A 21921-nucleotide genomic window follows, 5' to 3' on the forward strand; every position below is an offset into this window, starting at 1 on the left:
TAGTATGAAGTTTTTTAATTAATTTTAGGGTTGAAACAATCGGATTAATCGTTAATTTGAGAATATAGATTAAACATGCCTTTAACTGACAGAGCGACCCACTTAAAGCAGGAATTATATCTAAATTGTAAAAAAGCAAAAAAAACGATTGCATTTAAAGGAATAGTACACCCAAAACATGATTAGCCTTCATTTTCTACTCACCTCCATGCTGAACAACACTCTGGAGTACTTTTTTGATATCTCAAATGCATCTGGAGATCTGGGAGGCTTCTTGCTGTCTGCTGACATTCAAATAATGGAGGTCCATGGCGCCCGAGACAGAAAGGTCCATAAAAGTCCACAAAAAACGTGTCAATATTCCTCCATACTGCTCGTCCAATGTAATCCAAGTGTCCTGAGTGGGTAGCATCCAGAATTTACTCGAAACGAAGTCATTTAGAATGTTTTTAGAGCATAAACAGTAGTGTATAGGATTTCCTAATAGCGCCCCCATGCGCGCTCACGATTCTACGGAAGCCGGCAGACCAAACCGGAAGAAAGTGCGCATTCAGCGTCTGGTCTGCCGATAATGCAAGCGTAGAAGAAGAAATGTGCTGTTTACCTGTGCAAAGAAAGAAACAACGAAAGAAAAATGTCTGAGGACTTCAGTGTTGAGGAAGAGCATGAGTTCTTTGCCGAGCTGAATGCGCTGGTTTGGTCTGCCGGCTTCCGTAGAATCGTGAGCGCGCATGGGGGCGCTATTAGGAAATCCTATACACTACTGTTTATGCTCTAAAAACATTCTAAATGACTTCGTTTCGAGTAAATTCTGGATGCTACCCACTCAGGACACTTGGATTACATTGGACGAGCAGTATGGAGGAATATTGACACGTTTTTGTGGACTTTTATGGACCTTTCTGTCTCGGGCGCCATGGACCTCCATTATTTGAATGTCAGCAGACAGCAAGAAGCCTCCCAGATCTCCAGATGCATTTGAGATATCAAAAAAGTACTCCAGAGTGTTGTTCAGCATGGAGGTGAGTAGAAAATGAAGGCTAATCATGTTTTGGGTGTACTATTCCTTTAAGATGAAACATTTTTTTCTGTCAATATGCACTATCCAAAACTCAAGTGGAGAAATTTTAGTTTCACAGTGTTTAATTTCATAAAAAAATCTTCTTTAAGGCAACTTTTTGCTGTCTCATTATTAATCAATTAATGAAAAAAAAATAACCGATTAATTGATTTTCAAAATAATTTTTAGTTGCATTCCTAATTTATTTATTTTTGACCAAATCTAGAGAAGGTCAGCTAAAAAAAAAAAAACTATATGCTTTGGTAAAAATTACAGGTGGAATTTTTTTTATTTCTCTCAGTATAATGGACTGGAACATATGGAAGCCCGTTTCCGCCACTCTGTAAAAAAAAAAAAAAAAAAACTATCTCAATATAATGAGATAGTATCTCAATATAATGAGATAGTAACTCAATATAATGAGATAGTATCTCATTATAATGAGATAGTTTTTTTTTTTTTTTTTTTACCATTTTTTTAAGTTAAAATTGAGTATTTTTGGTCAATAGCTCCCAGGTCATGTGACCTATTGATGCAAAATCAGTGTGAAATTGTTCTACTAGTCTCTGTAGATGGGGCACACTCATTTGTTTTTCATTTTAACTCTTTTTTTATTTTTTAGCAATTTTTTAAGTTAAATTTGAGTATTTTTGGTCAATAGCTCCCAGATCATGTGACCTATTGACGCAAAATCACTTGGAAATTGTTCTACTAGTCTCTGTAGATGGGGCACACTCATTTGATTTTCATTTTAACTCTTTTTTTTTATTTTTTACCAATTTTTTTAGTTAAAATTTAGTATTTTTGGTCAATAGCTCCCAGGTCATGTGACCTATTGACCCAAAATCAGTGTGAAATTGTTCTACTAGTCTCTGTAGATGGGGCACACTCATTTGTTTTGCATTTTAACTCTTTTTTTTATTTTTTTACCAATTTTTTTAGTTAAAATTGAGTATTTTTGGTCAATAGCTCCCAGGTCATGTGACCTATTGACCCAAAATCAGTGTGAAATTGTTCTACTAGTCTCTGTAGATGGGGCACACTCATTTATTTTTCATTTTAACTCTTTTTTTTATTTTTTAGCAATTTTTTAAGTTAAAATTGAGTATTTTTCTTCAATAGCTCCCAGGTCATGTGACCTATTGACCCAAAATCAGTGTAAAATTGTTCTACTAGTCTCTGTAGAACTCATTTGTTCTCATTTGTTTTTCATTTTAACTCTTTCTTTTATTTTTTACCAATTTTTTTAGTTAAAATTGAGTATTGTTGGTCAATAGCTCCCAGGTCATGTGACCTATTGACCCAAAATCAGCGTGAAATTGTTCTACTAGTCTCTGTAGATGGGTCACACTCATTTGTTTTGCATTTTAACTCTTTTTTAATTTTTTTACCATTTTTTTTAGTAAAAATTGAGTATTTTTGGTCAATAGCTCCCAGGTCATGTGACCTATTGACCCAAAATCAGTGTGAAATTGTTCTACTAGTCTCTGTAGATGGGGCACACTCATTTATTTTTCATTTTAACTCTTTTTTTATTTTTTACCAATTTTTTAAGTTAAAATTGAGTATTTTTGGTCAATAGCTCCCAGGTCATGTGACCTATTGACCCAAAATCAGTGTGAATTGTTGGGTCCCCCCTTACATGGGCCCACCACCCGTGAGAGGGGCCATAAGGGTCGTATGCAATGTGTGTTGGCCGGGGGAGGGGACCCTGGTGGTCCGATCCTCGGCTGCAGAAGCTGGCTCTTGGGATGTGGAATGTCACCTCGCTGGTGGGAAGGGACCGGAGCTAGTGTGTGAGGCTGAGAGGTTCCAGCTAGAAATAGTCTGTCTCACCTGACGTATGGTTCTGGTTCTGGAACCAGTCTCCTTGAGAGGGGCTGGACATACTTCCACTCTGGAGTTGCCCACAGTGAGAGGCGCTGGGCAGGATTGGGCATACTTGTTGCCCCCCATCTCGGCGCCTGTACGTTGGGGTTCATCCCGGTGAACGAGAGGGCTCCGCCTAAGGGTGGGGGGACGGGTTCTGACTGTTGTCTGTGCTAACGGGCCGAACAACAGTTAAGATTACCCACCCTTCTTGGAGTCCTTAGAGGGAGAACTGGAGGGTGCTCCTCCTGGGGACTCCCTTGTTCTGATGGGAGACTTCAACGCTCACGTGGGCAATGACAGTGAGACCTGGAGGGGCATGGTTGGGAGGAATGGTCACCCCGATCTGAACTCGAGTGGTGTTCTGTTGTTGGACTTCTGTGCTCGTCATGGATTGTCCATAACGAACACCATGTTCAAGCATAAGGGTGTCCATATGTGGTAAAAAATAGAAAAAGAGTTAAAATGAAAAACAAATAAGTGTGCCCCATCTACAGAGACTAGTAGAACAATTTCACACTGATTTTGGGTCAATAGGTCACATGACCTGGGAGCTATTGAAGAAAAATACTCAATTTTAACTTAAAAAATTGCTAAAAAAATAAAAAAAGAGTTAAAATGAAAAACAAATAAGTGTGCCCCATCTACAGAGACTAGTAGAACAATTTCACACTGATTTTGGGTCAATAGGTCACATGACCTGGGAGCTATTGACCAAAAATACTCAATTTTAACAAAGAAAATTGGTAAAAAAATAAAAAAAGAGTTAAAATGAAAAACAAATGAGTGTGCCCCATTTACAGAGACTAGTAGAACAATTTCACACTGATTTGGGGTCAATAGGTCACATGACCTGGGAGCTATTGACCAAAAATACTCAATTTTGACTTAAAAAATTGGTAAAAAATAAAAAAAGAGTTAAAATGAAAACAAATGAGTGTGCCCCATCTACAGAGACTAGTAGAACAATTTCACACTGATTTGGGGTCAATAGGTCACATGACCTGGGAGCTATTGACCAAAAATACTCAATTGTAACTTAAAAAATTGGTAAAAAAAACAAAAAAAACTATATCAATATAATGAGATACTATCTCATTATATTGAGTTACTATCTCATTATAATGAGATACTATCTCATTATAATGAGATACTATCTCATTATATTGAGATACTATCTCATTATAATGAGATACTATCTCATTATATTGAGTTACTATCTCATTATAATGAGATACTATCTCATTATATTGAGTTACTATCTCATTATAATGAGATACTATCTCATTATATTGAGTTACTATCTCATTATAATGAGATACTATCTCATTATATTGAGTTACTATCTCATTATAATGAGATACTATCTCATTATATTGAGATACTATCTCATTATAATGAGATACTATCTCATTATATTGAGTTACTATCTCATTATAATGAGATACTATCTCATTATATTGAGTTACTATCTCATTATATTGAGATAGTTTTTTTTTTTTTTTTTTTACAGAGTGGCGGAAACGGGCTTCCATAGGAACATTATATCGCAAAGAAAAATGCTAATTTCCTTCAATTCAAAATTATCCTGATGCGATGTACTATAAATAAATATAAATTGGAAAACGGAAAACTCGCTATTAAATATAATCGCACATGTAAGCACCGACCAACATATTGCTGAAAAGGAGTTTTACGTCACTCGCTGTTTCCTGACGTGTACGCCCCCTTCAAGTAGGCGTTCCGCTCCTTTTTAAACCGCCGTTGTATGATCCGGCCGGCTGCCCTTTTGCCACAACAGGGAGGAATATTTTTCCTTTGTAATGGCGAAAAATTTAAGCCGTCATGCGACTGAACGCATTTTATTATTTATCTGTAACACGAAGTGAGGAAACAAATTATATCCCACTGACTGCTTTAGCAAATAGATTTAAGTCTTCACTCAATGTTTCTATGGGCCTATTCATTATTTGCTGCAGAGGTTGGCCCTACAAAACCTAAACATTTAAGAAAGTATTTAGTTATAATTTAAAATTACGATAGAATATAAATATTTTTTACTGCTGTTGGCAGAAAAATAAGAGAAATGGAAGCAGTGACTTTCATCTCAGAATTCTGGCTTTTTCTCAGAATTCTGACTTTAATCTCAGAATTCTGACTTTTATCCTGGAATTCTGACTTTTATCCCAGAATTCTGACTTTAATCTCGGAATTCTGACTTTAATCTCAGAATTCTGACTTTTATCCTGGAATTCTGACTTTAATTCCAGAATTCTGACTTTTTTTCTCGGAATTCTGACTTTAATCTCAGAATTCTTATTTTTTTCTCTCGGAATTTTGACTTTAATCTAAGAATTTAGAATTTTTTCTCAAAATTCTGACTTTAATCTCAAAATTCTGACTTTTTTCTTAGAATTCTGACTTTAATCTCAGAATTTTGGATCTTGATTTAGATGGTCACCATAAAGCAACAGATGTGGGTTGTGGAATGTGAGTTGTTTGAGAGGGCAAGTAACACATTGGTGGAAAAGGACAAAATAAAAATATAAAAATGAGTTACAAAAGGAATTTATGTGTTTTAACTGCCTTTAAAGTCTTTAAATCCCTTTTATTACCAGAAACTGGAATTGTTTCAAAAAAGTTGTAGATCACTTAAAAGAAAAGAAAAATATGTGGCTTTATTTATTTATTTTTTTCGTAAATATGGAATTTTGATATAGCCGAATAAAATGTATGTGGAAAAAATCCTATTTTGGGCTGAATTGTTTTAAAACCAAACAAAATATAAAAGAAATCAGGTTTTATTGTGGTGGGAATCTGTAGTTAAGAACATTTGAGGCGCCACATTTAACGGAGACGTTGCAAGAGCTAAAATATTTTATGGTTCATAAAGATAATATCTATTTTTGTTAATAAACGTATGGTCGACAAACGTAGGGTGCCGCTTTAGCTTCAATCTTGTCACCACTCCACTAATATGGTAATCGGTGCTCCGCCAGCCACGCTGACATTTAAATGGTGCGGACCCGCTGGGATGGTTCCGGGGATCCTCATTAATGGGCTCTTTTATTCGATCCTTATTTCACCTAATTTAGAGATAATGGTCCCGGTGGAATATCAGTAAAGTTGCTTACATAAAAGATGACCAACCAAACGCAGGAGACGTGATAACCTGAAGCTAACCTGGTGCTAAACCGAGCCTGTGGCGATGCTTCAAGCCAGTATGGACGGCTGTCAGTTCGCGCTTATCGCCGTTCTTCTAACGGCTGGTTCGGTTGTCGGGAACCCGGAGACTCTCGCTCATGAAGACGGTGCTCCACCTTCAAGAATTGGTAAGAGGAACCGAGCGACGAAACTAAAAACTGCTCCAATTTGCAGCCATTGTATTCAGCTAATGCTAGCTATGATGGCTAACAGAGAACCTTGAATCTTTTCATGTTTTTAGCAGTAAGTTTCAGAGACTAAGTTGTTTTTCACAGAAATATGGAAACACATGCAGTAAACTAGCTCTCCAACATTTTTCTGGTCAAAGCAATGTATTGTTATTTATTAATTAGCAGTATACTATGTGCACCTGTTTATATTTTTTTATTTTTTCTGCTTGCCATACATATATGGAGGACCAGCTCTACCATATTTAAAAATAAATAGCGAAATGAATAAATACTTAATAAATATATAAGCATACAATTAGTTGCCCCAAAAATACAATAACAATAAATGTCGGTAGAAATTAAATTATACAGTGAGACATAAATGTATATATTCAATTCAGTTTATTTTTATAACACCAATTCACAACACAAGTCATCTCATGGCACATTACAGTTCACCAGATCATACAGTCAAACTGATTCAACGTTTTTTATCTAAGGAAAACCTGTTGATTGCATTGACTCAAATGCAATCCCTCACACTAAGCATGCTTGTAGCGACAATGGAGAGGAAAAACTCTCTTTTAACAGGAAGAAATCTCCAGCAGAACCAGGCTGTTCTTTTAATTGGCTTCTTTATTTATTGGCCCGGTAATAATTAACTTATCTATTTATTGTCCGTTATAATTTTCAACTTTATTAATTACTTATTTAAAGAATTTATTTTTGTCTGTTTTATTCTTCCTTTGTAGTTTTTTTTACCTTGTTTATTGCTTCAATGCTATTTATTTCTGCCTGTCATTTTTACACTTCTGTCTGCATTTTTGACTCATTATGCAAATGAGGAGGGACTGTGTCTTAGAGCAGGGGTCTTCAATGTTTTCCAGGCTAAGGATCCTCCAAACTTATGGCGAGATGGTGCAGCGACCCCCTAATTATATATATTGTATAAAAATAGTGTTCTATCAAACTGGTCCTATAGTCACTCTATTACACATGGAGTAATGTAACGAAAGTAATTTCGCCCTGGGATTATTAAAGTATTTCTGATTCCTGGTTGATGGGACAGGTGTTGTGAATGAAACGGTGCCCAGCTTGAAAGAGCTCTGGTGTGTCGCTGAATGTGTGCATTGATGACTGAAAGACATCAGCCTCCATTTATCCATTTACTACAGTGTGTTGAATTCATGTTAATGTTACAGTTTTCTGGAAGTTTTTTCCAGATAAGTGGAGGATAGGAACTAAATGCTGCTTCTCCATGTTTAGTTCTGGTTCTAGGTATGCAGAGCAGGCTGGAGCCAGAAGACTTGAGTGGTCTGGAGGGTTGATACACTGATAGCAAGTCTGTGATGTATTTAGGTGCTAAGCCATTCAGAGATTTATAGACTAACAGAAGTATTTTAAAGTCTATTCTCTGAGATACAGGGAGCCAGTGTAAGGACTTTAGAACCGGGGTGATGTGCTCTACTTTCTTAGTCTTAGTGAGGACATGGGCAGCAGCGTTCTGGATCAGCTGCAGCTGTCTGATCCACTTTTTAGGCAGACCTGTGAAAACACCTTTGCAGTAATCAATTCGACTAAAAATAGCACATATCATCAGAAGAAATAATTTTCATATTACACTGCAAAAACTGATATTAGAAAGTAAAATTGTCTTAAATTAATGCTATTTGCCATTAAACTGAGCAGGTAAATAAGATCCTCTGTCAGAGGAATGAGTATTGTTGCCCTTGAATAAGGTAATGACATATTAACCTCTTGAAATAAGATGACCCCTGTCTAGAACGGCCCATGCTGATACAAGAAAAGAAAACCTTATGTCATAACAAAAAATACTGTCCCACAGCTGTGGCCGAACTAGTTTTTAGGGTTTTACAGGTTAGATTTTATAAAATGAGACTCTGTCAGTAGTTTGATCTGAAACATTTAAGTGTGCCCAAAAATCTGATCGGTGATTTGAACTATTTCACAGCGTCGTAACAATTAAAGGTCTCTATAAAGTTATCATTAAAACCATCTTTGTTTTTGTTTTTTAAATATAGCAGATACCATGAGTATATTTCCTTCTATTCATGGTCTATGCTGATATTTATTGAGCAAAATGGACTAAATTTTAAGCTTCTAAAAGGTATTTTATTTTATTTTTTCTTCTGTGGTTTCCAGCTGTGGTTGGAGCAGGGATAGGAGGCAGCGCCACGGCCCATTTCCTTCGACAACACTTCGGCCCGGAGGTTCAGGTGGACGTCTTCGAGAAGGGCGAGGTCGGAGGCCGTCTGGCCACCGTGACAGTCAACAACAATGAATACGAGTCTGGAGGCTCCATCATTCACTCCCTTAACTTGCACATGCAGGAGTTTGTCAAACAGCTGGGTGAGTTTAGACAAGAGGTAGGAATGGAGGAAGTAGTTTTTGTAAAAATTCTTCTCCTGTCTTCTTATCTCCCCTTTCATTCCTCCGCTCATCCATTTCTATGTTTGTTGCTGAAAGGTTTAAAATATCGGCGGAATGTAGCGGGAAAGACGGCGGTTTTTAACGGCGAAGAGGTGATTTTGGAGGAGACCGACTGGTACCTGTTGGACCTATTCCGCCTGTGGTGGCGCTACGGGATCAGCTTCATACGGCTGCAGATGTGGGTGGAGGAAATTATGGAGAAATTTATGAGGTATGACGGACATTTGAATTTGACTCTTTATTGTGTATTCTAAGTTTCTTCTTTCTAGGTCAAACTCAGAGAAACCAGAGACATTAGTTTGGTGAGTTCTTTAATTTTAGTCTGACATGAACAGGAAATAAGAAGGTCTAACAGTCCAATTTACACTACCCTCCGAAAACCGATCCATGCGAGCCTGAATCAGTTAATAGTGCAGAGCTTGGTTCATTACGGTCATTTACACATCATGCTAGCATGGTACCTCGCCTCCTAGTGACGATCCACGGTATTACTGCTCTAGAGGTAAACAAGCAAATCAACATGGTGGCGCCCGTGACATTCAGGAAGTTTGTTGAGAGTCAGGCGAAAAATGCAGCCTTTGGTGAATTTACTTGACAGAGTCGGCTTTTGGGAAGAGGATACGGCAAACGATAGTCTAATCAGGGCTTTCAGATGCAGGAAACGACGACAGACGTTGAGGTTCATCTCGCTGCTAAGCAGAATCATCACTTTAAATCGTGTGGCACGGTAGAGAAGCTAGTAATGGTATGAATGTCTGAAATTTCATGAATATGGAGGCTGACTGTAAGGAGATGACGCGGTCTGCTCATGCGCTCTTTGTTATCTGAGAACCGAGCTACAACTAAACCGCCCCGAGCCCTACTGATGGAAAAAAAAAAAAAAAAAAGTGGGACGTACAATAAGTGATTATAAAATAAAAACGTTTTTACTTTATCTTTTAATTTGAGCATTTAATTTTTAGACATTTTATTCTTTCCATCTCAAAAAAAAACAACATTAATATGTTACCTGGAAATTGGTGAGGAATCGAAATAAATACAAAATAACATCCTATTATAAACCTATATTTATAAAACTGGAGCTCCTCTAAGTAACTCCCTTATAATTTAAACTTGATGAATTGTGAACAAAAGTTATAGTCAGTCTGACTTAGTTTTATTTGTTTTCATCAAGACACCTGAACTTGCTTTGATGAGGTCCGATAGCTCAGTGTGAAAACGGTTGTTCTCTACATTCAGTCTGTTCCTCTGCTTGGTTTGGATGAGAGTCAAAGCTGAAGGTGAACTCAGATTAAATTTGTTTAGTAAAAAACTTGTTTAATATTTCAATTTGCTCCTCAGAAAGCAAAACAGACCCCAGACCTATTTTATTTTACTACATAAAAATAACATATTTTCATGTACACCTTGCATTCGCTGACCACTAGGGGTACGAGTACCCCCTGGTTGGGAATCACTGAGTTAGAGGAAAAAATAACTGCTAGTTTTACACCGGATAAGAAGACACCGTCCCAACCTTTGTTGCATGATGTCCAATCTACCGTCCCATAATTAAGGGGATGGCACAACTGCAAATCTACTAAGATAAGGATGTCCAGATGCAAGGACAGTTTGGACGATAAGAGCATCAGCCATGAGGGGAATGGTGACCGGATGTGATCAGATGAGGAAAATCTGATGACATGACACCTCTTAGTTGTGTCCTCTAAAAAGCTACCGGCAGAAATGCAAATAAAGGCTTTCAATACCGTTTCTAGATTTGTCAATATCCAGCCGACCATAAAACTGAAAAACCCGTACAGCAAGTGCCTTTGCAGCTGTTATTATGATAAAATCTGGTTTCATAAATTGTTTGCTAAAAATGTGTGGGTGGGGGGAGATGCAAATAGCATTTCAGACTATTATTATATATTTTTTGAGATGTTGAAACCAGCTGTTATTTTCCTTCTATCTCTCAAAATAGCTGATGCTTTCAAAAACGTTTGCAAAGCTTGTATTGCTGTATATATACAGGAAGTGTTTGCATAAAGATTTATTAATAAAGAACTTGTTTGAGCTTTTTTATTCCTAATTTTCTTGTGACAAGTAACAAGTTTCAGTGATTTTGAAGCCAATCCAACCTCCTTTCCAGATCTTTACTTTTTTGTTCTTTTTTTTCATTCCTCTTCTTTATGAAACATTTTGGTACATTTGACAACTGCGTCTCTATTGTGGTCTTTTTTTGCTGTGCCTGAAATATCCACAGCCTTAATCTCTGTAAAGTCTAAACTCCGTGTTACACTTTGAACACGAGGACCTCTTAAATCCATTAAAACATCTGTTTAGCACCATTTAGGAAGCTGATGAAAAGAAATAAATGATAACGATGATGATGATGATAATGAAAAAGCAGCAGAGAGAAGGAGTACAGACACATTGAATTAATAAGAGAGAACTTGTCTTGGCTTGATGTCTGTTTTGAAAGATTACCGTATTTTCACGACCATAAGGCGCACCGTACTAAAAGGTGCAGTCTCAGTTATGTGTGCCATTTCTGTATTTAACAAACACATAAGGTGCACCGGATTATAGGGCGCGGGTTTTATATACCGGTACATATCCTCTACTACGTTTAAATACCTCTACTGCGTATTTAAAAATAGAGCGGGAGCAAAACTGAGTATGATTGTGCTTTATTCATGTATTTATTACAAAGTATTAATCAAACCCATCAAAGTCATCATCCTGTTTCTGAATTAAACAGCTGCGCTAAATCAGACATGCCAATTTCCCCTTCTTTGCTGTCAGAGTCACTTTACGTGCCATGCGGCTCCTCGGAAATGATGCCGGCTTTTGCGAAAGCTTGAACAACGGCGCCAGCAGACACGTTAGCCCAAGCATCAACAATCCATCCAAAAACTGTGGCGTAACTTGCTCGCCGCTGCCTTCCACTTATCCTGAAACTGTGGTCTCCGTCGTTCATCCATCGCTCCCACGCCGCCTGCAGCCTTACTTTGAACGGCCGGTTCACACCGATGTCGAGCGGTTGAAGTTCTTTTGTCAGACCTCCCGGAATAACAGCAATTCTTTTATACACAGTCCACGCCCACACTTCCCCCTTTAACATTCTCATGGCGGTCTCAACAACGTCCGTACTAACAACACACATAGGGCGCGCTGCACATTTTGAGGGGGAAAAAAAGACTTTTATATGCGCCTTATAGTCGCGAAAATACGGTACCTAACCTCACAGTGAAACGGTTTACTCCTGCAGGAAGTATTTTATCTCTCCATTTCTCATTTCTCTCCAAATTTACTCTGAGCTTTCCATCCATTTTGCTCTGCACATAATGATTTATACCAATATTTTAAACATCAATGAAAAGTGCTAACATATATTCCCAAACTGTCTGCTGATTTTTACTTGGCTGTAATCTGTGTCCTGTATAGGATTTATAAATACCAGGCTCACGGCTACACCTTCAGCTCCGTGGAGGAACTCCTGGACTCTCTGGGAGGTAGCGGCTTCATCAACATGACCAGAAGGCCGCTCTCCGATTCGCTGCTGGAGCTGGGCGTGTCGCAGCGTTTCATCGATGAAGTCATCGCTCCCATCATGAGGGTCAACTACGGACAGAATGTCAGCATCCCTGCCTTTGTAGGTCAGCTCAGTGTGAAACAAGAAGGGGGAGGGGGGGTGATGAGCAGGGCAGAAACCGGTGGTGAATTTAGAAATCAATATGACTGAAGCGGCTCCATCTCTGCTGATATAGGTCAGCTCAGAGGGGAGGGAAAGTAGAAGCTGGAAGACGAGTAGAGGAGGAGGTGGCCTTGGGGAGCAGAGGAACAGGAAAGCGTGTAGGCAGCTGATAATTGGTTTATAGCTTTTGGCTTAATTTCCTCTCTGTGTGTTTCAGGCGCCGTTTCTCTGGCTGGTGCCCAGAACAACCTGTGGGCGGTGGAAGGAGGCAACAAGCATGTGTGTCTTGGACTCCTGAAGATGGCTAACGCTAACGTACTGAAGGCACAGGTCACCTCCATTTCCCCTGTCCGCTCAGGTATTTCCTCTCTGATTATTTCAATCCACTAACAGAGTTAAATTTAGACTTTACCGTGTTGCATCATGTTAGGATGCATGAAGTTCAGCCAGGTTGAAATAAACCCATTAGGTTTTCCACTGTAGACAAATCTAATTATTACGTGATGAAACTTAATCACCGGAATTTAAAGTAGCTCAATATATTATGTTCCAAGATGGCAGGTGAGTTTGACAGATTATTTTAATGGTTTCGATGCACTGCGACACAGGACCATGAAATAATTAAATTCACACTGAAATAATTATATATATTTTTTTAATAAAATGAAGACATATTTTATTAAATTAATGACACATTTTTATATTTAATTCCTTATTTAATGAATTACACATTTAATTGTTTATCACTGTATTTATTTATTTAATTGTGGCACTTTATATTAGTGATGTGGTTTTAATTAATGAATGACACATTTATTTATTTAATTCCACATTTAATTAATTATTGACACATTTAATTATTTATTTAATGCTGTATTTATTTATTTAATTTTGGCACTTTTTATCCTCCATAGTTTTGTATTCATCGACAGGGTTTTGGGGTACCTCGGCTAGGGCTGGGTATTGTTCAAAAATTTTCGGTTCCGGTACCAATACCGATACCTTCACTTCGATACCGGTTCCTGAATGATACTTTTTTCGATACCAGTTTTATAATATCAATTCGAAGAAAAATAAAATTACACAACATAAAAAAGTACTAATCTTGAGTTTTATTTTAAGCTCTAATTTTTCCATTTACATTTTTCCTCTTACATAAAAAAAAAAAAAAATTCAGTGTCTAATATTCACTGTTACATTGTGAGGACCTTTTTACTTAGCAGTTTTCCTTTAGAAAAATTACCATGTCTGACAAACAAGCCCGTTGAATGGGATCCTATTGACAGCGCACCGCTGGGATGTGGGGGTCTGAGCGGCTCCGACAGAAATATTGGAAGGCAGGATGAACTGACTGCACTGATTACGTTTTCAGGTGGATTTTCCCACTTAAAAACATAATAAAACTACTTTATTCCCACTGATCACAGCAAATATAGCTGCAAGGCAAAGAAAGGATAGAGTAGCTCCGCCCAACGCGCGTCAGAGGCACTTTTTGCACTGCGCAGCCAGAGCAGCAAAGCTTCTTCAGCCGCGCATCAGAAGCTGGTACAAGCAGCAAAAAAGGAAGCAGCAGACGTGATTTTGCTGCTCCTGCTGCGTCCAGTTTGAAAGCAGCATGATTCACTCCGCTCTGGCTTTGCACTGGCAACGGGCTGCTAAGAGGAGGATGGTTGGGCCGGCTGCGGTCCGCTCTTCTTGCAGTCAAACACCGAGCAACTTTCTGCTCTAAATTGTTTCCGTGCACGATGCATTGCATTGCGCACTATTGCCATCAGTCTTAATAAAGTGAAGCCACACTTTTGACCTGGGGGGCATTTTAAAGGGGTTCCGCGACGCTCGCAACCAGTTCACAACAGATACACATGAACCCTGGCTGTAGGCGGGACCACCTGTGTATTTTTCCTGGATGACGCAATCACGTTAAGTGTTACAGCCAATCACCGAAACTTGGTAACACAAGACGAGGCATGTTTCGATACTCTGTAGAACCGAAGCATCGGTCGGTACCATAAAAGAACCGAAGTTCGGTACCCAGCCCTAACCTCGGCCTATTTGGCCACTCCTCTGATCCGTGTTGAGACCAACACAGGACATTTTCATTAACGGCTTAGGAAAAAAAGTTGTATTCGCACGAGTGTACTCAGCCAAAATGAAGACAGTGTAGTACACCTGCTGGGCCCTTTGGTGGCCCTGTGACACTTTACAGAATCCCACCCCCAAACTGCAAATGAAAGCCCTTGGCATTTGCAGACGGCACATGAGAGGTAAAGCAACAGCAACATGGCGGCAAATGGGTTCAAATTAGAAATTCCCTTTGCTGTTACACCTCATTTTTTCTCCATGGAGACGGGACCTTAGACCCATGTATGGACTCTGAATCAGACAGGATTCAGATGCATCACAGTCCGTTAAATGGCCTCAAAGTATTAAACGTTTATGTCAGCTCTCCCTGGCCCTTCATTTGTTCTACTTTATTTACCTCTAAATTAACAGGGGATATGCTGCAGTACCAGCTGAGCTACTCCAGTGAATCAGGAGCCGGATCGGAGCTGTACGACATCGTTGTTTTGGCGACGCCGCTACAGGCCAGCGTTGGTTCTGGACTTCAGTTCCAAGACTTCGCTCCTCCCCTGGACGAGCTGCCCGGCAGCTATCACGGCACTGTGGCGACAATCGTTCACGGTTACCTCAACACGTCTCTTTTCGGTTTCCCGGACCCCCGCCTGTTCCCTTACGCCAGTGTCCTCACCACTGAGACGGATGGCCTGTTCTTCAACAGCGTGGCCAGCGTCTGTCCCGTCAACATCTCTGCCGGCTTTCGCCGCAAGCAGCCGCAGGAGGCCGGAGTCTACAAGGTGTTTTCGCCTCAGACATTGGACAAGTCTCAACTCAAAACACTCTTCAGGTCAGTCATGTCAGTGGTGGGAAGTAATACTTTATATAAGTAATACATATCCTTCCTGCTTCATTTTCTTCCTCCTAAATTTTTGCTCCTCATCTTACACTCCTAACGTCTTGCTGTGTTCTTGTGTCTGCCTGTATTTCCTGTGGTTTCTCACTTACAGATTTTTGTCACACTTTAATATTTCAGATGACTGTTTACAGATAAGACTAACTTCAAGAAGCAAGAAGGTTACGAGTTTGATTCCCAGACCTGGGTCTTTCTACATGGAGTTTGCATGTTCTCCCTGTGCATGCATGGGTTCTCTCCGGGTACTCCGGCTTCCTCTCACAGTCCAAAAACATGACTGTTAGGTTGTGTGTGCGTGAATGGTTGTTTGATCTGCTTCTCTGTGTTGCCCTGCATTAGACTGGCCATCTGTCCAGGGTGTACCCTGCCTCTTGCCCGTAGATAGCTGGAGACTTGTCAACCTTTTGCGACCCCACCAGGGATAAGCATGACGGAAAATGGATGGGTGGAAAAATATTTGTCCTCGCTCAGAGATCATTTTTTGAGCCTCCCTTATCACCAACAACTGTTTTGCTTCACTTTAAAAGGGGTTTTAGCCCTAAAGTGTTCCTTCCATTCAACTCCATGGATGCTTATCAAGCATGAATTTCCTGTTCAGCTCGAATACAGGTTTTGCAGCTAACAGATTCATAATTATGTTTTATTTGTAAATTGCATCTTAACTAGATTAACTCCAGACTCTGTCTAAGCGATTCAGAACTGGACTTGCTGGTTTGCATCTGGCCTTTATCCTAGCCGTCTTTGGACCTTTAACCTTCAGGATTCTCTGCTTATATCAATGAAATCAAGGAATGCTGTTAGTTTAACTCATAGTAAAACATAAAACCCACCTTACAGAGGTTCGACTTTTTCCTCGTTCGACCACAGAATATTTCCCCCAAGTATCTTGGAAATCGTGGGGCTTTCATGGTGACTATGAAGTTTTTAATTCTATTGGTCAGCAGTGTTTTTTTTTTCTCAGGCTTGTTGTTGCTGCCCATTCTCCTAGGTATTACTGAGTAATAAACTCTGACCTCAACATTTAAAACTGGTTCATGTTTTCTTTTTATCCATTTGTAAAGAAAGGAAATGAGAACCAACTGTTACAGTCTTATTTCTGTATTGCGAGCCTACTTTATGTTTTTCCGACATGTTTATTAAAGTCCATCCATTAATGTCTCTATAAACATCCATCATCATCATCCACCTCCGTTAGGGTCGTAGTGGGGGCGGTGCCTACTTCTGGCAGTCTATGGGCAAAGGTGGGGTACAACCTCGACCGCTTGCCAGTCTGTCTCGTTGTAACACATTGACATACAACCATGCAAACACACATTGGGACAATTTAGAGATAAAAATTAACTCTAACAGTCGTGTTTTTAGACTGTGGGAGGAAGCTGGAGTACCCTGAGAAGAACCAACGCATGCATGGGGAGAACATGTAACCTTCATGCTGAAAACGATCCATTATGCCACTTTGTAGCAGAGAAGAAAACATTAAAAATCCTAATTTTGCTCTGGTTGAATTAAAATTTGTCTGTGGATCTGAAATGCTTGGGTGGGGCAAATAAAGAGACAACCAGGAGAAATTTGTACAAAGGCAGATACCTTTCACACTATATATATATATATATATATATATATATATATAAAATGCTGTGCTTTAGTGGGATCTGAACATTGCTTTTCTGCCCCTTTAAACTGTAGGTCGTACTATTCAGCCCAGGTGACGGAGTGGCAGGCCTACCCTCACTACGGCAGCAGCCAGGGGCTGCCGCCTATAGAGCTGCACCCCAATCTCTATTACCTCAATGGCATCGAGTGGGCCGGCAGTGCCATGGAGATGAGCTCAGTGGCGGCCAAGAACATCGCCCTGCTGGCCTACCACCGTTGGAACAAACAGTCGGACATGGTGGACCAGAAAGATCTCATGCATAGAATCAAAACTGAGCTCTGATCCTCTGAAATCTGCTGTAAACATCTTTTTTTGTTCTTGCTTTTTTTTGTGGGAGGGGACCAGAAAAGTGTTTGATAAGATGGTGATACAAGCGTACAGAAAAGCCTCAGCCTTTTTTTTTAGAGGATATAAAGGAACTTGACCTAGTTTCTAAATAAAAGTATAAATATGATTTGTCATAAATAAAACTCATGTATTGGACTATTTTAAAGCGAACCTAAAACCCAATGATTTGGATTCCTGTTTTACAATAGCTACAAATATTACAGAGGAGAGCTGATGCAGAGGCTGTACCACGAAGCGAGCGCAACATAGCCAGGTTACTTCCAGCCTATCCAGTTTAACTAATCCACAACAATGGCAATCAGGATCAGCGGTACCAAGAAGCTGGTTACCAACTCTAACTAGACCAAGCTAGAGCTGATCATGAACCTCTGAACGTGCATGGATAAAGGGGCAGGTTCGAGGTAGCGGACAATCATGATCATAGAAGGGAGAGCTCCATAGTTCTTCTGTGAGGACCAAAAACCCATCTTACAGAAATAAGGGGCGGGGTCTCAATGAAAGTTCAAACAGGGTGGCGGCATGAAAGAGACGCCACATATCGTGGCAAAGGATTGCTGCCTGCTTAAAGGTATAGTGGAGGATTTTCGTGAATTTTTGAAAAGACCTGCCCTCTCCACTTAAAAAAAAGAAGTAGAAACTTAACATGCACAACCCTGTACCCACTCCTGAGAAGGAAATCTTATTAAACACTTCTCCTCGTGCACTCTCCGTTTAAAAGTTGTTTGCATAACTCATAAAAGCTTACTTTCCAAAAGAAGATTTGCAATTTTTCCACTATGTCAGGCTCACCACCAGTAAGTGAAAATTCGACGAGCACGTAGGACGGCCTTACGTAAACATATCAGCAGAATGATTGACAATTAGGAGGACCACTTATTTAGATGATCCACCCAGAAATAAAAGATCGTCCTTTATACCTTTAAATGCAAAAGTTACACATCAGTGATGTTTAATAGCCTGCATCCCAATCAGTCTGCTGCATATTAATAATTTGCCCCTCAGGAGTCAAGAGGACTTGAATTACCTCAATGTCTTTTCTACTTGAATGAAACTTCTTAGTATTTCTGTTTCAGTCTGATACAGACTCTCTGTGCATGATCAATGTTAAATTACACAGAAACATTACAGAATAGTAAATGGTTGGTGTCAAAAAGGAGGCAAAATAAATGAATTAATTAAAAACTTCAATTTGTCAAGAACATATTTTAAAGTTTCTTTATTAAGATATTGTTGTGTTGAAGTTATTTTTTCCCCTCTGAATTAAATCGGGTCTTCAATGAAAGGAGACGTCATTGTTTCCCAAACAGCTGATTGGCTCCTGGATAGAACTTTTTCTAGAATTCAGATCCTTCCTCAAAGCTTGCAGTTCAGAGTATGTTACCATGGTGACTAGCCTCGTTAATAATGAATCCAGCTTTGTGGTACCGGGAAGTCAGGGTTAAACCTGAAGTCTTTGCTAAGCCATTAATCCTGCTTCGTGGTACAGGCCTGATTGGACAGTTTTGTTTTTTTCCCCCTTTTTTTAAATAAAAATTATCCACCTAGTATATAATAATCCATTAACTAACTGGATTGTTGGACTGTTACCTTCATTTGGACGAGTGGTGAAAGGACATTAAATACCTGTAAGGGTATAGATACTGCAGTTGCATATAGATTATCTTTTTTTTACTTTAGAAAATGTGGCTGGTTTACATTTAATGGTCCAATGATCTTAGCACATTAGAATATGATTGGAAGTTTTATTTATTTCAGAAATGTAAGTAAGAACAGTGAAAGTACATGTTGATATACTTTAATGGTTTGTTTGTTTTACTGCGGATTATTTGTACATACATTTTCAGTCGATTGGAGCAGGAAGTTGGCAAAAATGTTCTGGAAAATGGCTGCAATTACCTTGGACTTGATATAGGAAACAGTGGCCCATCATCACCAGCAGGTGACACGGTACCCAGAAGAACCATCACTGTCTGGAAAATCTTCACATTGGACCTCAAGTGTCTTGGATTATGTGCCTCTCCAATGTTCCATTATTTCTGAATGAAATACAAATTTACTTTGAATGGTAAACTCTGTCCGCTAAGTTACGGTCCCGTTATTTATTTATTTACAGCCCAGATAAGACCCTGTGGGTGCCATCTCTGGTTCAGAAGTGGTTTAAAGCTAGATAACAAACTGCTGTAGTCCATGCTCTGGATAAATCTGTGTGGTAGCTTGCAAAATACTGACTGCAAAATCGAAAAATCCTTAATCTTAAATAACCTTTACTTTCCAGACCTCTCAAGGTTGCAGCTATTCCTGTCAGTGCATCACATCTATCACACTTTTTCCTTCTACTAAGCTTTCCATGATGATGCAGCGATAAAACACTGAGATAATGGCCTTTTTAGCTTGCTTACTCTGCCTTTGGAGGTATTTGACTTTGTTCTGGAAAAGTCAGCAGTCTTCCCTATGAATGATGTCAAGCATAATTGTCTGTTATGCTGCATGTCCTTTTATTCTGTTATGTAATATTTCAATCTGAGTAAAAGAATTTGGGATTTCCGTTGGCTGCAATTGCAAATGGATAGAAATAAACCCTCCCAATACATTACTGTGATAAATCTTTATACTAGAAGACATTAACTTTCCTTGAGATAATTAATAATGTAATATGTTTTTTGTTAATTAAACTACAGCTTTGCACTGACTTTATCGTAGTGAACCCTGGTGTTTTGCTCTACCCCCACTCCATTAGACTTTCTTTTTTTTTTAAAGGACCCCTCTGTCCTGTATGCTGTGGTTGCATAATCAAGTGGAAAAGTGTGTTCAGGGAGTGGAGCCAGCCGGCTTTCACTCTGGACAGATAACAAAGCAGAGGAGAGATCTGCCGTCTGTGATAATTAGGACGCATTTTCCTCCTCTCAAAAATGAGAGCCTTACTGAGCACATCGATGGGTCACCTGTAGAAATGTAAAGCTGCAGAGGGATATTGTTTTTGGATTTGGGTTGGAAATGTCAAAGGACAAGATTTTACAGAACTTGGAAAAGTCTGATCTTCTGATTCATCATCTGAACATCTTGTGACTTATAGCGTCTTTGTTGATTAATAAAGGGTTTTTTTTGTACTGTGGATGGTAACTTGATTTATCTCCTACGAAATGAATTTTTTTCATATTGCATCAGACTGAAGAACTGCTGAGTTTTAACTTTTAATTTACAAAAAAGCAACAAGAATCTGGAAGTGGAGAACTGCAGGAAGTCAGTTGAACTCTCTGGTTGGTCTGAGGGGAGAAATCAGACTGATCAGGAAGGAGATGGTTGATGACAACTGATGACTGATTTATTTGCTTACTTAAGAGATAAAGGAGAGGTAATATGGATCTGTAGGAATTTGATTCAGCAGGCTTTGCAGACTGAACCCCAGAGGTCCAGGAGAAGGTGAGTGAGATCTGAGAGCGTTGCTACTTGCAAGAGACGTCGTGCTGAAGAGCAGGAAGGCAGGTGGTGAAGACTGAGAACTGCTGCACACACAGATATGACCTTTTCCATGAAGATCGGAGAAGAACAGGTTCACTGGTTGCCTGGAACAATAACAGGGTCCGCATTAAAAGAGAGTCACAAGAAGACAAATTTCAACAAGATATTCCTGGTTTAGGTCCTTACCTAGACTACCATAAGGCTAATCATCCAGTGACGATAGATGATCCTTTGCCTCCTTATATACAGGTGCTGGTCATAAAATTAGAATATCATGAAAAAGTAGATTGATTTCAGTAATTCCATTTAAAAAGTGAAACTTGTATATTATATTCATACATTACATACAAACTCATATATTTCAGATGTTTATTTTGTTTAATTTTGATGATTACAAATGACAACAAATGAAAATCTCAAATTCATCATATCAGAAAATTAGAATATTACTGAAGACCAATAAAAACAAAGGATTTATAGAAATGTTGGCCAACTGAAAAGTATGAACATGAAAAGTATGAGCATGTACAGCACTCAGTATTTAGTTGGGCCTCCTTTGGCCTGTATTACTGCAGCAATGCGGCGTGGCATGGAGTCGATCAGTCTGTGGCACTGCTCAGGTGTTATGATAGCCCAGGTTGCTCTAATAGTGGCTTTTAGCTCTTCTGAATTGTTGGGTCTGGTGTATTGCATCTTCTTCTTCACAATACCCCATAGATTTTCTATGGGGTTAAGGTCAGGAGAGTTTGCTGGCCAATTAAGAACAGGGATACCATGGTCCTTCAACCAGGTACTGGTAGTTTTGGCACTGTGTGCAGGTGCCAAGTCCTGTTGGAAAATGAAATCTGCATCTCCAAAAAGTTGGTCAGCTGCAGGAAGCATGAAGTGCTCTAAAACTTCCTGGTATGTGGCTGCGTTGACCCTGGACCTCAGAAAACACAATGGACCAACACCAGCAGATGACATGGCACCCCAAACCATCACTGACTGTGGAAACTTTACACTGGACTTCAAGCAACGTGGATGAAGTGCCTCTCTTCTTTTCCTCCAGACTCT

The 21921-nt window shown here is 39.3% G+C and overlaps 1 protein-coding gene across 1 annotated transcript; it reads left to right on the forward strand.

Annotated features, from left to right (window-relative positions):
* The first annotated feature begins 5932 nt into the window (after positions 1–5932).
* LOC119792693 (prenylcysteine oxidase-like) lies at positions 5933–19594 on the forward strand. Its single transcript, XM_038299439.1, has 7 exons — positions 5933–6261; positions 8467–8673; positions 8791–8965; positions 12184–12395; positions 12651–12791; positions 14927–15338; positions 17091–19594. Exons 1-7 carry the CDS (start codon positions 6138–6140, stop codon positions 17338–17340), a joined length of 1521 nt encoding a protein of 506 aa, XP_038155367.1. The 5' UTR covers positions 5933–6137; the 3' UTR covers positions 17341–19594.
* Positions 19595–21921: the final 2327 nt, after the last annotated feature.

The sequence above is a fragment of the Cyprinodon tularosa genome, unplaced genomic scaffold (genome assembly GCF_016077235.1).
Source record: "Cyprinodon tularosa strain WSP-4 unplaced genomic scaffold, ASM1607723v1 ctg429, whole genome shotgun sequence".
In the NCBI taxonomy this organism is placed as follows: domain Eukaryota; kingdom Metazoa; phylum Chordata; class Actinopteri; order Cyprinodontiformes; family Cyprinodontidae; genus Cyprinodon; species Cyprinodon tularosa.